The sequence below is a fragment of the Schistocerca nitens genome, chromosome 2 (genome assembly GCF_023898315.1).
Source record: "Schistocerca nitens isolate TAMUIC-IGC-003100 chromosome 2, iqSchNite1.1, whole genome shotgun sequence".
NCBI lineage: Eukaryota > Metazoa > Arthropoda > Insecta > Orthoptera > Acrididae > Schistocerca > Schistocerca nitens.
In genome coordinates, this window is record NC_064615.1 from 725,462,708 (window position 1) to 725,478,047 (window position 15,340).

Here is a 15,340-nt window from a genome sequence, read left to right on the forward strand (position 1 = left end):
ATCACACACATCCATGCCCAAGGCAGGATTCGAACTTCTCGGCCACACCGGCCGGAGGGATAATATGGCGTATTGGAATCCTGAATAATACAGACGTACTTAAAAAAAAAAGAAAAAGAAAAAAGGCATTTGTTACATTACTTATTGAACGTACCTCGTATAACGGCGACTTCGCTCCAGACCCGAGAGTCCAACACCATTACCTTCTCTAGTTTCGGCTCTTGAGGAAGAATTGGCTGCCATTTCTCCACAGACAATCAATATCGTGTCTGAGCGCCCCTAGCCGAGTTCAAGCCATTACGATGGCTCATTAACTAACAGATTTCTACATACTTTTACCACATAGTGACAATCATAACAGCAGATTCATAGCTCTGAAGAGGACCTCTACAAAAGAAGGCCGAAACATCAGTTCTCGTTGTTAACAGTACGACACGCACCCTAAATATATTGCCGCTGCGTATACCTACGTTAAAGTGATTTATCTGAAACCTTTCGTAATGACACTGCTGCAACGGGCATACAGAATCCAAGAAGTAATACTATTGTCTAACGAAAAGCGCGTTGCAGAAATACGCAGATCCCTGTGTTTCATAACGTGGCAGCGATCTGTGTAGCCAGAGACAGCCGGAGCATGAAGTGTCGCAACTTCCCACTTGCTGCTGGACATACGTGGGCAGTGGCTAGATGCCCGCCAAACACGCGCGAGGGATGCGCGCATTTCATTACACTCCATTCCACTTGAAGCGACTGTGTGTCTCAGTAATACAAAACCGAAAGAAACGTCTGCAAGACGTTCCTAGACAACTATCGCATAGAGACCATGTGTGAAGGCTTTGTTAAATGATCTCGTCTTTCTTGGGCAGATAACATGGAGTGACACTCACCGAAGCCAAGCGCTATTTCGGCAAACTCACTCGGCAGTAAACCGAAGAGTTTTTAGTGTTAAGAAGTTTGAAAGGATACACGGGTAAGGCGGTAACAATGCGAAAAATGCATGCTTGAACATAAATGCAGGTACTAACAAGGGAACCTTCCCATCGCACCACCCTCAGATTTAGTTATAAGTTGGCACAGTGGACAGGCGTTAAAAAACTGAGCACACATCAATCGAGAAAACAGGAAGAAGTTTTGTGGAACTATGAAACAAATAAGCAAAATATACAAACTGAGTAGTCAATGCGCAAGATATGCAACATAACAGGAAATTGTGAGTTCAGGAGCGCCGTGGTCCCGTGGTTAGCGTGAGCAACTGCGGTACGAGAGGTCCCTGGTTCAAGCCTTCCCTCGAGTGAAAAATTAAATTTTTTATTTTCAGACAATTATCAAAGTTCAGGCACATACACACAATCAACTTCGCTCTCCAAAATTCCAGGACATGTTCAGATTTGCTTGGACATATGCAGGATTTGACGGTCTACGCAAGGAAAAATTTGAAAACGTTAAAAACATATATATGTTGTGACAGAACACAGGGAAAACTGTGCGACTGTGAAACTGTTGCATTCATTTGTTGCAGTTTATGTGACAAGCTCTTATGTTTTCATCACTTTTTTGGGAGTGATTATCACATCCACAAGAAAACCTAAATCGGGCAAGGTAGAAGAATCTTTTTACCCATTCCCCAAGTGTACAAGTTAGGTGGGTCGACAACATGTTCCTGTCATGTGACGCACATGACGTCACCAGTGTCGTATAGAATATATCAGACGTGTTTTCCCGTGGAGGAATCGGTTGACCTTTGACCTTGCGATCAAATGTTTTCGGTTCCCATTGGAGAGGCACGTCCTTTCGTCTACTAATCGCACGGTTTTGCGGTGCGGTCGCAAAACACAGACACTAAACTTATTACAGTGAACAGAGACGTCAATGAACGAACGGACATATCATAACTTTGCGAAAATAAAGAAAGAAAAATGTTTCACTCAAGGGAAAACTTGAACCAAAGACCTCCCGTACCGCAGTTGCTCACGCTATCCACGGGATCACAGCGCTTCTGAGCTCACAATCTGCTGTGATGTTGCTTATCTTGCGCATGGACTACCCAGTTTGTATATTTTGCTTATTTTTTCATAGTTCCACACAACTTCTTCCTGTTATCTCGATTGATCTGTGTTCAGTTTTTCAAGGCCTATCCACTGTGCTGACTTGTAACTAAATCTGAGGGGGGTGCGATGGGGAGGTTCCCTTGTAAGAAACTGCAGGTTGCCCTCTTATGTTTGACCACACCTGTTCAACGGCAGTTTTTAGTGGTGAGGCGGTCCGTTAACTGTGCCTGAATAGTTTGATACGAAATTCTGGCCTAGTACACAGTGGTGTGTGACCGAATCTGTAGCTGAGAAGTCAGTGGGCTGCCCACATTGCAGGAGACCCACGTTCGATTCCTGGTACTGACAGGCGGGAGGACAGGTACGCGATACACTCAGCTTCGTGAGGCCATCTGAGGAGCTACTCAATGGGTTTATAGCGGTTCCAAGATCAAGAACCCAACAACGACCGGGAAAGCGGTGTGCTGACCATAAGACCTCCATATCACATTGGGTTCACGAGACTCAGAGGGCCATAGACACGGGTTCACAGGTAGATACCGTGTTTCTTGACTTCCGCAAGGCGTTCGATACAGTTCCCCACAGTCGTTTAATGAACAAAGTAAGAGCATATGGACTATCAGACCAATTGTGTGATTGGATTGAAGAGTTCCTAGATAACAGAACGCATCATGTCATTCTCAATGGAGAGAAGTCTTCCGAAGTAAGAGTGATTTCAGGTGTGCCGCGGGGGAGTGTCATAGGACCGTTGCTATTCACAATATACATAAATGACCTTGTGGATGACATCGGAAGTTCACTCAGGCTTTCTGCAGATGATGCTGTGGTGTGTGGAGAGGTTGTAACAATGGAAAATTGTACTGAAATGCAGGAGGATCTGCAGCGAATTCACGCATGGTGCAGGGAATGGCAATTTAATCTCAATGTAGACAAGTGTAATGTGCTGCGAATACACAAGCTACAAAATAGCAGGTCAGCAACTGCAAGTAGTTAATTCCATAAATTATCTGGGAGTACGCATTAGGAGTGATTTAAAATGGAATGAACATATAAAGTTGATCGTCGGTAAAGCAGATGCCAGACAGATTCATTGGAAGAATCCAAAGGAAATGCAATCCGAAAACAAAGGAAGTAGGTTACAGTACGCTTGTTCGCCCACTGCTTTAATACTGCTCATCAATGTGGGATCCGTACCAGATAAGGTTGATAGAAGAGATAGAGAAGATCCAACAGAGAGCAGCGCGCTTCGTTACAGGATCATTTAGCACACACGAAAACGTTACGGAGATGATAGATAAACTCCAGTGGAAGACTCTGCAGGAGAGACGCTCAGTAGCTCGGTACGGGCTTTTGTTAAAGTTTCGAGAACATACCTTCACCGAAGAGTCAAGCAGTATATTGCTCCCTCCTACGTATATCTCGCGAAGAGACCATGAGGATAAAATCAGAGAGATTAGAGCCCACACAGAAGCATACCGACAATCCTTCCTTCCACGAACAATACGAGACTGGCATAGAAGGGAGAACCGATAGAGGTACTCAGGGTACCCTCCGCCACACACCGTCAGGTGGCTTGCGGAGTATGGATGTAGATGTAGATTGGTCAGGCCCGATTGGCCTGTCTGAGGCCAGAACGCGCGACCTTCACCTTTTCACCTTGACACAGTGACGTATATCCTTTGAAAGTCGACGGAAGTGAGAGAGTGGCTGCTCACCCCAGCAGGAAACCCCAGATCCAGGGCATGCCGAGCAGGAAGTGCGCCATGACGGTGATGACTGCGCACTCCGCCAGCCACGGCACCAGCCCCAGCTTGAGCACGTGCACCGCCAGCCGCCGCAGGGCACCCGGGTCCAGGTCGAGGCCGGCTCGGATCAGGATGATCACCAGCGCGATGCGTCTGCAGGCACAACGCTTTCATTACCAGTGGCTTGCTAGGTGAGAAATCACAAGGTAGGTAACTAACGAGGCTCTTCGCAGAATCGGTGAGGAAGGGAATATGTATAAAGCTGTAATTGGAGAAGGGCTAGCATTATTGGACATGTTTTGACACATGAGGGAATAACCTGCATGGTACAGGGGAGAGTTGTAGAGGACAAAATCGTAGAGGCTGACATGTTTGTAAGACACAGATCTAAACATATTGAAGGAAGAGTTTCCAAATTGTTGATTCTAATTACACTACTGGCTATTAAAATTACTACACCACGAAGATGACGTGCTACAGACGCGAAATTTAACCGACAGGAAGAAGATGCTGTGATATGCAAATGATTAGCTTTTCAGAGCATTCACACAGGGTTGGCGCCAGTGGTGACACCTATATCGTGCTGAAATGAAGAAAGTTTCCAACCGATTTACCACACACAAACAGCAGTTGACCGGCTTTGCCTGGTGAAACGTTGTTGTGATGCCTCGTGTAAGGAGGAGAAATGCGTACCATCACGTTTCCGACGGTCGGATTTTAGCCTATCGCGATTGCGGTTTATCGTATCGCGATGTTGCTGCTCGCGTTGGTCGAGATCCAATGACAGCAGAATATGGAATTGGTGGGTTCAGGAGGGTAATACGGAACGCCGTGCTGGATCCCAACGGCCTCGTATCACTAGCAGTCGAGATGACAGGCATCTTATCCGCATCGCTGTAACGGATCGTGCAGCCACGTCTCGATCCCTGAGTCAACAGAAGGTGACGTTTGCAAGACAACAACCATCTGCACGAACAGTTCGACGACGTTTGCAGCAGCATCGACTATCAGCTCGGAGACCATGGCTGCGGTTACCCTTGACGCTGCATCACAGACAGGAACACCTGCGATGGTGTACTCAACGACGAACCTGGGTGCACGAACGGCAAAACGTCATTTTTTTTCGGATGAATCCAGGTTCTGTTTACAGCATCATGATGGTCGCGTCCGTGTTTGTCAACATCACGGTGAACGCACATTGCAAGCGTGTATTCGTCATCGCCATACTGGCGTATCACCCGGCGTGATGGTATGGGGTGCAATTGGTTACACGTCTCGGTCACCTCTTGTTAGCATTGACGGCACTTTGAACAGTGGACGTTACATTTCAGATGTGTTACGACCCGTGGCTCTACCCTTCATTCGATCCCTGCGAAACCCTACATTTCAGCAGGATAGTGCATGACCGCGTGTTGCAGATCATGTACGGGCCTTTCTGGATACAGAAAATGTTCGACTGCTGCCCTGCCCAGCACATTCTCCAGATCTCTCACCAATTGAAAACGTCTAGTCAATGGTGGCCGAGCAACTGGCTCGTCACTACTCTTGATGAACTGTGGTATCGTATTGAAGCTGCATGAGCAGCTGTACCTACACGCCATCCAACCTCTGTTTGACTCAATGCCCAGGCGTATCAAGGCCGTTATTACTGCCAGAGGTGGTTGTTCTGGGTACTGATTTATTAGGATCTATGCACTCAAATTGCGTGAAAATGTAATCACATGTCAGTTCTAGTATAATATATTTGTTCAATGAATACCCGTTTATCATCTGCATTTCTGCTTGGTGAAGCAATTTCAATGGCCAGTAGTGTATTAAGGAAAGATAAGTGTACTACTTTCTCTAAATATGATCGTCAACGTTGGGTCCTCGAGTCAAAAGTTCGCTCAGGAGAGTAAGTTGCAGAGTGGAGAGCTGCGTTACCTGAGCACGGAGCAGACTTCTACGTAGGGCCCGGTGATGTCGATGACACCGAGGTTCTGGAAGGCGATTCCAACGAGCAGCATGCCGAGCAGCGAGGGCAGCATCAGCAGCGTGGCCAACCAGCCGCCAACGTGCGCCGTCAGCGTCAGCAGCGCCAGCTTGAACAGCTGACCACCTGCCGACGCCCAACAAGCGGTCAACAGACAAAACATATCTCTATGCAGGAGGAGTCAGTTGCAATTCAAGTATTTCTGGCTTTCTGTATCGATTTTTTGCCTCCTTGTGTTGTTAATTTGAAATCACATTGCCATTGGGGACAGGAACAAGATTAATCTTAACATAGGCAGGAAATGAAGTTTGTATCTTCATGTTGAATGAAGAGAAAAGGATAAAGGTTAGAGTCTAACCTAGTCGACCAAGAAGGTATTATAGACGGACGCTATTCGGATAGGATGAGGTGGGAAAATGAAGTCGACCACGACCGTTCGAAAGGAGTCATCCTGACATATGCCTTGCCAACTCAGAGATCAAGGAAAACCATCAAGATTATGTTCTTCATCTTACTGCACTTATCGGGAGATTGCTTGTGGGCACCAGTGAGCTGTCGGCCAGTGTGGCCAAGCGGTTCTAGGCGCTTCAGTCTGGAACCGCGCGACCGCTACGGTCGCAGGTTCGAATCCTGCCTCGGGCATGGATGTGTGTGATGTCCTTAGGTTAGTTAGGTTTAAGTAGTTCTAAGTTCTAGGGGACTAATGACCTCAGAAGTTGAGTCCCATAGTGCTCAGAGCCATGTGAACCAGTGAGCTGCTCGTGAACCGTGGTTGACCAAACGGTAAATGTACGTTACGTTGAAGTTTTACGAGGTATCACTCTTATTTACGTCATGGAAGGTATTCATTCCAGTGATACGCTGGCTGGGATAGGAATTTTGTAACTACACTGCTAGTCCTTAAAGTTGCAACAGCATGAAGTCGGCGTACAAGAAACATCAAATGGCATGAAGTGTATTTCATGCTAGCATATACAAGTGATCAGCATTTCAGCTCAACCACACAAACTAGATAGGTTTAACACAATCTACATTGAGCACCCGCCTATCATGAATGATCACCATTGGTTTTTTCATTCAGAAATCGCATTTGAATGTGCGTTGTTTCTGAGAAGCTCGTCTAATGCCTCGTGTAAGAAGGAAAAATGGATACCAGTTCATGTAAGAATTTGACAGTGCCAAAATCGCGGCCTATCGAGGCTGCTGATTATCATTCCGCGATTTTCAGCTATCCAGCCAATATGGGTTCACGCCGTGCGGGATGTCAACAGGTCAACTTAACTAGCATCGGAGAGGACAAACATTGTTCTCCCGTGCAGAGTTGTTGAGCCATGACACGTGGCTTGAGTCAGGAAACGGGCTTATTTGCAGCAAGCCAAGTATCCGCACGGATAATGTGACGAGGTCTGGAGCACCATAGGCTGTAAGTGCTGCGACCATTGTTGCGGCTCCCCTTGACGCGTCAATAGAGGAGCCCCGAAAGTGATCGGCCCTACGACAGTGGACACAGAAATGGCACGACGTCGTGTTTTGAGGCGAGTCGTGGTTCTGTGTACAGTTCACGATGGACATATCCGCGTGTCGAGGACCTGAGTAGAAGTAATATTGATAGACTGCATTCTTCTCTTCATACAGGACCAGAACCTGATGTCATCCTACGGAATGCTGTTGGGCACACAAACATAATCACCTCTAGTCACACAGCCTATAATTTGGGCAGAAGGCTATGCATTTTTGATGTATTAAGACCAGTGGTTGCATCTCATCTTAGAGGTCTCCGTGATGTTATTTTTCAACAAGAAACTGCAAGACTGTACGTTGCCTGTAGTGTCCTATCTACATTGATACAAAGGGTGTTCCAATATTGCTGTTTCCAGAATGTTCTCCAGATCTCCCATCCACTGAAAACATCTGTCGATCCGTTACAGACCAAGCTAGTACAGTTGACCAATTCTGGCACTGAGTTGAAGCTGCATGGAATGGATACCCCGTATCTGTTATCGAAGCTCAGTTCGATTCTATGTCAAGTCGGGTTAGAGCTGACGTTGGTGTCAAATTGGTGCTCTCTGTACTAAATTTCGCACACTGTACACCTACAGATCACCTAAGGAATTAATCATGTGTTGACATACTATGCTATATACGTGTAACAAGCGACATGTCGTGATTTGCTAACCTTCCTACGGGCGCAACCTTAATGACCAGCAGTGTGTTTTATTAGTTGTGTTGCTAACCATCTAGTGTGTGCGACAGATAGTTTTGTCGAAATCGTCTGTGGATCTAAATAGTGTTGAACGTGAACTGTTGCAACATCAAGTTTGCCGCAAAAACTTGACAAGATCCGCAAAAACTTGACAAGATCCGCAACGGAAAACAGCACACATTCTTAAACTGCGACATAGTTGCGAATAAAACAGTGATCTAGAAAATTTAGAATAAATTTATTTTATTTCCGTCTATGGTCACAAGACTACCGGTTTCGGTTAGCGATAACCGTCTCCAGATCTGCAGAAAAATGGGTAATGGTTAGTCTACACCTTAAAATGATAAGTATTACATTCTTCATACATGTGGAAAATACGTGTTTAAAATATGACGAGACATACCCGTTTTAAAACATCTAATATGATGAAGTCATAGTCGCGTCGTAAAAAACCACACAAAATTATCTCAGCACCATCGCACGCGTTTAAAATATATTGTAAACTAGGCCACAGGGCCGGCAGTTATCTCTTCAAAGCGCTACACTTCATAAACTAAGGTACAGCAGACAAAATATATGTGTACTAAGCTCGTCAGATGTCACTACAGTGGGCCTACACATATTGGACAGTTAAACAATTGTACAAAAGCTATGAATCGAAAAGCACAATAAGAAAAAAACTATAGTCCGCTTTACAAAATGTAAAAGTTATTGCAGTAATAAATGAAATATTAAAACACGAATAAAGTTAAATTTTAAAATTAATAAAAAGGAAACAGTTAAGTGACAATGTGAGATGCTGCAACGCACTTCGCCGATTTTTAGATAAAAAGTAATAACATACACAGGAACAGGCTTAAGGAGCTAACAAAATAACATAAGTATGATAATACAACTAGATAAAGCCAAAGGATGTAGTAGCGACCGGAATGCAGCGTAGCATTGTTGCATCTAGCTGGCTTCCTTCTCCAGTTATTTTGTCATTGTTATTTGGCTAGCTCCTTGGTCATGTGGCTACTTTTTTTCTAAGATCACAAATGTGTGTCAGAATCACGTAACGTCGCTTAATATTTTGTTTTTAATAACTTTACAATTTAACTTCATTCGCGTTTTTTTATATATTTCAATTTATAATGATAATAAATTATACACCTTCCAAGCCCAACAGTTTTTACCTACTACACTTTTTCATTTTATTGCACTCTGTGTAATTGATGAATATGTGTAGGTCTGTAATAGTGACATCTAACGAGCTTACGACACACATTTTGTGTCTCTGTACCTCAGTTAGTTATGAGCAACAGCGCTGTTAACAAAATGACTGCCGGCGCTGTGGCCTAGTTTACACCGCATTTCAAACACGAGAGTCGATGCTAAGTTGATTTTGTGTGTATTTCTTGATATTAGAAAATGCTTAAAAACGGGTATGCATCATACACGGAAAAGCCAAAGAAACTGATACAGCTGCCTAATATTGTATAGGGCCACCGCGAGCATGCTGAAGTGGCGGAACACGGCGTGGTATGGACTTCACTAACGTCTGAAGTAGTACTGGAGGGAATTGACACCATGAATCCTGCAGGACTGTCCACAAATCCGTAAGAGTAAGAGGGGTGGAGATCTCTTCTGAACAGCACGTTGCAGGGCATCCCAGATATGACCATTAATGCTCATTTGTGGGGAGTTTGGTGACCAGCGGAAGTGTTTCAACTCAGATGAGTTTTCCTGTAGACACTCTGTAACAACTCTGGACATGTTGGGAGTCGCATTGTCTGCTGGAATCGCCCAAGTCCGTCGGAATGCACAATGGACATGAATGTAAGCAGGTGATCAGACAGGATGCTTGCGTACGTGTCACCTGTCGTGTCTAGACGTATCAGCAGTCCCATATCATTCCAACTGCACACGCCCCACACCATTATAGAGCCTCCACCAGCTTGAACAGTCCCCTGCTGACATGGACAGTCCACGGATTCATAAGGGAGTCTCCATACCTGTGTGTGTCCATCCGTTCGACACACTCAAACGAGACACGTCCGACCAGGCAACATGTTTCTAGTCATCAACAGTTCAATGTCGGTGTTGACGGGCCCGGGCGAGGAGTAAGCTATTTGTCGTGCAGTCATCAAGAGTACACGAGTCAGCCTGCGGCTCCGAAAGCCCATGTCGATGATGCTTCTTTGAAAGGTTCGAACGCTGACACTTATTGATGGCCCAGCATTGAAATCTGCAGAAATTTGCAGAAGTGTTGCGCTCCTGTCACGTTGAACGATTCTCTTCAATCGCCGTCGGTCCCGTTCTTGCCGGATCTTCTAGTGGCAGCAGCAACGTCTGAGATTTTATGTTTTACCAGATTCCTGATATGTACACTCTTGAAATGGTCGTACGGGATACTCCCCACTTCATCGCTACCTCGGATATGCTGTGTCTCATCGCTGGCGCGGCGACTATTACATCACGTTAAAACTCACTTAAATCTTGATAACCTGCCATTGTAGTAGCAATAACAGTTCTAACAACTGTGCCAGACACTTGTCTTAAACAGGGTGTTACAAAAAGGTACGACCTAACTTTCAGGAAACATTCCTCACACACAAAGAAAGAAGATATGTTATGTGGACATGTGTCCGGAAACGCTTACTTTCCATGTTAGAGCTCATTTTATTACTTCTCTTCAAATCACATTAATCATGGAATGGAAACACACAGCAACAGAGCGTACCAGCGTGACTTCAAACACTTTGTTACAGGAAATGTTCAAAATTTCCTTCGTTAGCGAGGATACATGCATCCACCCTCCGTCGCATGGAATCCCTGATGCGCTGATGCAGCCCTGGATAATGGCGTATTGTATCACAGCCGTCCACAATACGAGCACGAAGAGTCTCTACATTGCGTAGACAAGAGCTTTCAAATCCCCCCATAAATGAAAGTCAAGAGGGTTGACGTCAGGAGAGCGTGGAGGCCATGGAATTGGTCCCCCTCTGCCAATCCATTGGTCACCGTATCTATTGTTGAGAAGCGTACGAACACTTCGACTGAAATGTGCAGGAGCTCCATCGTGCATGAACCACGTGTCGTACTTGTAAAGGCACATGTTCTAGCAGCACAGGTAGAGTATCCCGTATGAAATCATGATAACGTGCTCCATTGAGCGTAGGTAGAAGAACATGGGGCCCAATCAAGACATCACCAACAATGCCTGCCCAAACGTTCACAGAAAATCTGTGTTGATGACGTGATTGCACAATTGCGTGCGGATTCTCGTCAGCCCACACATGTTGATCGCGTTGGAGTGAAGCCTCATCCGTAAAGAGAACATTTGCACTGAAATGAGGATTGACACATTGTTGGATGAACCATTCGCAGAAGTGTACCAGTGGAGGCCAATCAGCTGCTGATAGTGCATGCACACGCTGTACATGGTACGGAAACAACTGGTTCTCCCGTAGCACTCTCCATACAGTGACGTGGTCAACGTTACCTTGTACAGCAGCAACTTGTCTGACGCTGACATTAGGGTTATCGTCAACTGCACGAAGAATTGCCTCGTCCATTGCAGGTGTCCTCGTCGTTCTAGGTCGTCCCCAGTCGCGAGTCATAGGCTGGAATGTTCCGTGCTCCCTAAGACGCCGATCAATTGCTTCGAACGTCTTCCTGTCGGGACACCTTCGTTCTGGAAATCTGTCTCGATACAAACGTACCGCGCCACGGCTATTGCCCCGTGCTAATCCATACATCAAATGGTCATCTGCAAACTCCGCATTTGTAAACATTGCACTAACTGCAAAAACCACGTTCGTGATGAACACTAACCCGTTGATGCTACGTACTGATTTGCTCGATGCTAGTACTGTAGAGCAATGAGTCGCATGTCAACACAAGCACCGAAGTCAACATTACCTTCCTTCAATTGGGCCAACTGGCGGTGAATCGATGAAGTACAGTACATACTGACGAAACTAAAATGAACTCTAACATGGAAATTAAGCGTTTCCGGACACATGTCCACAGGTAATTTCGGGAGTACCGCAAGGAAGCGTGATAGGACCTTTATTGTTTACAATATACATAAATGACTTAGTTGACAACATCGGTAGCTCCGTGAGGCTATTTGCAGATGACACGGTTGTCTACAAGAAAGTAGCAACATCAGAAGACTCGTACGTACTCCAGGAAGACCTGCAGAGGATTAATGAATGGTGCGACAGCTGGCAGCTTTCCCTAAACGTAGATAAATGTAATATAATGCGCATACATAGGGGCAGAAATCCATTCCAGTACGATTATGCCATAGGTGGTAAATCATTGGAAGCGGTAACGACCGTAAAATACTTAGGAGTTACTATCCGGAGCGATCTGAAGTGGAATGATCACATAAAACAAATAGTGGGAAAAGCAGGCGCCAGGTTGAGATTCATAGGAAGAATTCTAAGAAAATGTGACTCATCGACGAAAGAAGTAGCTTACAAAACGCTTGTTCGTCCGATTCTTGAGTATTGCTCATCAGTATGGGACTCTTACCAGGTTGGATTAATAGAAGAGATAGACATGATCCAGCGAAAAGCAGCGCGATTCGTCTTGGGGACATTTAGTCAGCGCGAGAGCGTTACGGAGGTGCTGAACAAGCTCCAGTGGCGGACACTTCAAGAAAGGCGTTACGCAATACGGAGAGGTTTATTATCGAAATTACGAGAGAGCACATTCCGGGAAGAGATGGGCAACATATTACTACCGCCCACATATATCTCGCGTAATGATCACAACGAAAAGATCCGAGAAATTAGAGCAAATACGGAGACTTACAAGCAGTCGTTCTTCCCACGCACAATTCGTGAATGGAACAGGGAAGGGGGGATCAGGTAGTGGTACAATAAGTACCCTCCGCCACACACCGTAAGGTGGCTCGCGGAGTATAGATGTAGATGTAGATGTAGAACATAATTTCTTTATTTGTGTGTGAGGAATGTTTCCTGAAAGTTTGGCCGTACCTTTTTGTAACACCCTGTATAGGCGTTGCCCACCGCAGCGCCGTGTTCTGCTTGTTTACATACATCTGTATTTGAGTATGCATGCCTATACCAGTTTCTTTGGCACTTCAGCGTATTTTAAACGTTTTCCACATATATGAGGATAGTAATACTTCTCATTATGGCATATTTTGTTTTGATATTAACACTGTCCATTAGTTGTACTTTGTTTTCCCATTTTTCTGCAGATCTGAAGACGGTCGTCGGTGACCGAAATCGGTAGTCTAAAGACCAAAAATTTTGTGATCGCAAAAAGGAAATATTTATTGTGGACGTTGTTTAGGCCATGTTGGAGGGCCCACAGTGCGTGCAGAGTATGAGAAGTAGTCGGTGCAGGGGACGTACCGGGGCCGGCGTCGTGTCCAACGACAGCGAAGGTGACGACCCAGCAGAGCAGCAGGATGATGACGAGGGCGACGACGCGCGCGAAGCGGCGGTAGGACGGGCAGATGGGCGGCGGGCACAGCCGCGGCCAGAAGGCGGGCTGCCACGACGGCGTCGTCTCCTTCTGGTGGCACCGCTTGAACAGCAGGAACCACCACGACCTGCCGGCCAAGGCTCTTGCTGCTCACTCACCGTACCCACAGTTGGCCGATAGGACTACTGCTACAAAAATCGACATTAGACAAAGACAACTTCGACTATGGACGTATGATCGTTCCACGAGATGTCTGCTTAAAGAGGTTGTAAGTAGACTGTTTAGGTTCTTATGTTGGTAATGCCACGTAGTGCTGTGTATGAAAATCGCTGACTGCGCTATATGCAGTCTGTGACTGGTTGGACTCATTGCTGGAATATTCGCTGGGGTAGTGTTGGGCAGTTGGATGTGAACAGCGCGTAGCGTTGGGCAGTTTGAGGTGAGCCGCCAGCAGTGGTAGAAGTGGGTGGATGTGTGGAGAGATATGCCAGAGTTTTGAGCGGACGATCTGGACGTGTGTTCGTCAGAAAAAGGAAATTTGTTTAATTGGATGTCACAAAAATATATATTGGACTTTTGAACGCTATTATGATAAATACATTGATAGTTCTCTATCAAAATCCTTCATTTGCTAATTATGCCTATCAGTAGTTAGTGCCTTCAGTAGTTAGAATCTTATTTAGCTGGCAGTTTTGGCGCTCGGTGTATTGCAGTAGTTCGAGTAACGAAGATTTTTGTGAGGTAAGTGATTCATGAAAGGTATTATAGCTTATTGTTAGTCAGGGCCATTCTTTTGTAGGGATTATTGAAAGTCAGACTGCGCAGATTGCGTTGCGCTAAAAAATATTGTGTCAGTTTAGTGATGATCAGAATAAGTAAAGTGTGGTGTGCGTACTGTAAGACCTTCAGTACACACACCATCAGATTATTTGACTTGTCGCTCTAACGAAGTAGGCGAGTGTCAGCAATATGTTTCGTGGTCTTATCGCGGCGTGTTTATCTTCTGCCATTAGGTCAAACGATAGAAATGCCACTTGCACACAGAGTAGCAGATTGACGGTGACCAACTTTAAACAGAACTTTATTAATTTTCATACACATTTATTAAAATAATAACAAGCATAAAAATTACTTAACTTGGTTCTGGATGCTATTTACAATTGACAATCTGAAGTTACTTTGGTATTGGTGCGTTAATCTTATTCTCACATATATCTCAGATACTTGACAAAAGTGTCTATACATTTATCTTCATGACTATGTACAGGAATATGGTAATCTTATTTGGCGTAGACTGAAACTTGTATATAGACTGGCACAGACTGGTGCAGACAAATGCAGACTGGTGCATACAAATGCAGACTGACTAATCGGAGGTCTGTACACACGTTATAATACCTCGCACGTTCATGTATCGTTGCGCGAGTGTGATCTGCGAGGAGAAAAGGTTGTACGTTAGCAGCAATCCTCATTGGCTGCGTTACATATTAATACGTGGATTGGCGGAAGCAGAATTTGGTCCGTCTCTATGGCAGCGCCATCTCGTAGTGCAGAGACAGACGAGCACTGCGCCTGCGCTGTTGTGCTCAGAGGGGCGCGCTCTAGTGGGAAAGTTGTGTACGCGCTGACTATGCGGAACTACGTACACAACATAAAGAGAGAACTGTCTGAGTACGTTCAGTTTTACTCAGCTGTCTCTGTATCAAATAACGCAGTTTACCAGCGCAGTCATTCATAATTTTTCTAAGGGAACGTTTCAAGGGGCAAGCAGCGACAGACAGGGTAAGAGGAAACAGCCGATTTTGCACGTGCAATACGAGTAGCGAAGTCCTGGCGATAAAAATCGGCCATCTCACTGTAGGGGGGCGGGTGGTACTTCAGGCTCTGTCATTGGCGCCAGCTGACATGCCTAAAAGCTGCTGCG

At 45.4% G+C, this 15,340-nt stretch overlaps 1 protein-coding gene across 3 annotated transcripts in view; it reads right to left on the minus strand.

The window, feature by feature from the left end:
• The window catches only part of LOC126234583 (sodium/hydrogen exchanger 9B2-like), a 547,662-nt gene that overhangs the window by 47,363 nt on the left and 484,959 nt on the right, over positions 1 to 15,340 (minus strand). For all 3 annotated transcript variants that reach the window (XM_049943295.1, XM_049943294.1, XM_049943296.1), the window contains exons 4-6: positions 13,344 to 13,543; positions 5,717 to 5,891; positions 3,764 to 3,946 (exon numbers count right to left, since the gene is read on the minus strand). In XM_049943295.1, coding sequence (XP_049799252.1) covers positions 3,764 to 3,946; positions 5,717 to 5,891; positions 13,344 to 13,543 — 558 coding nt within the window. The remainder of the gene's footprint in view (positions 1 to 3,763; positions 3,947 to 5,716; positions 5,892 to 13,343; positions 13,544 to 15,340) is intronic.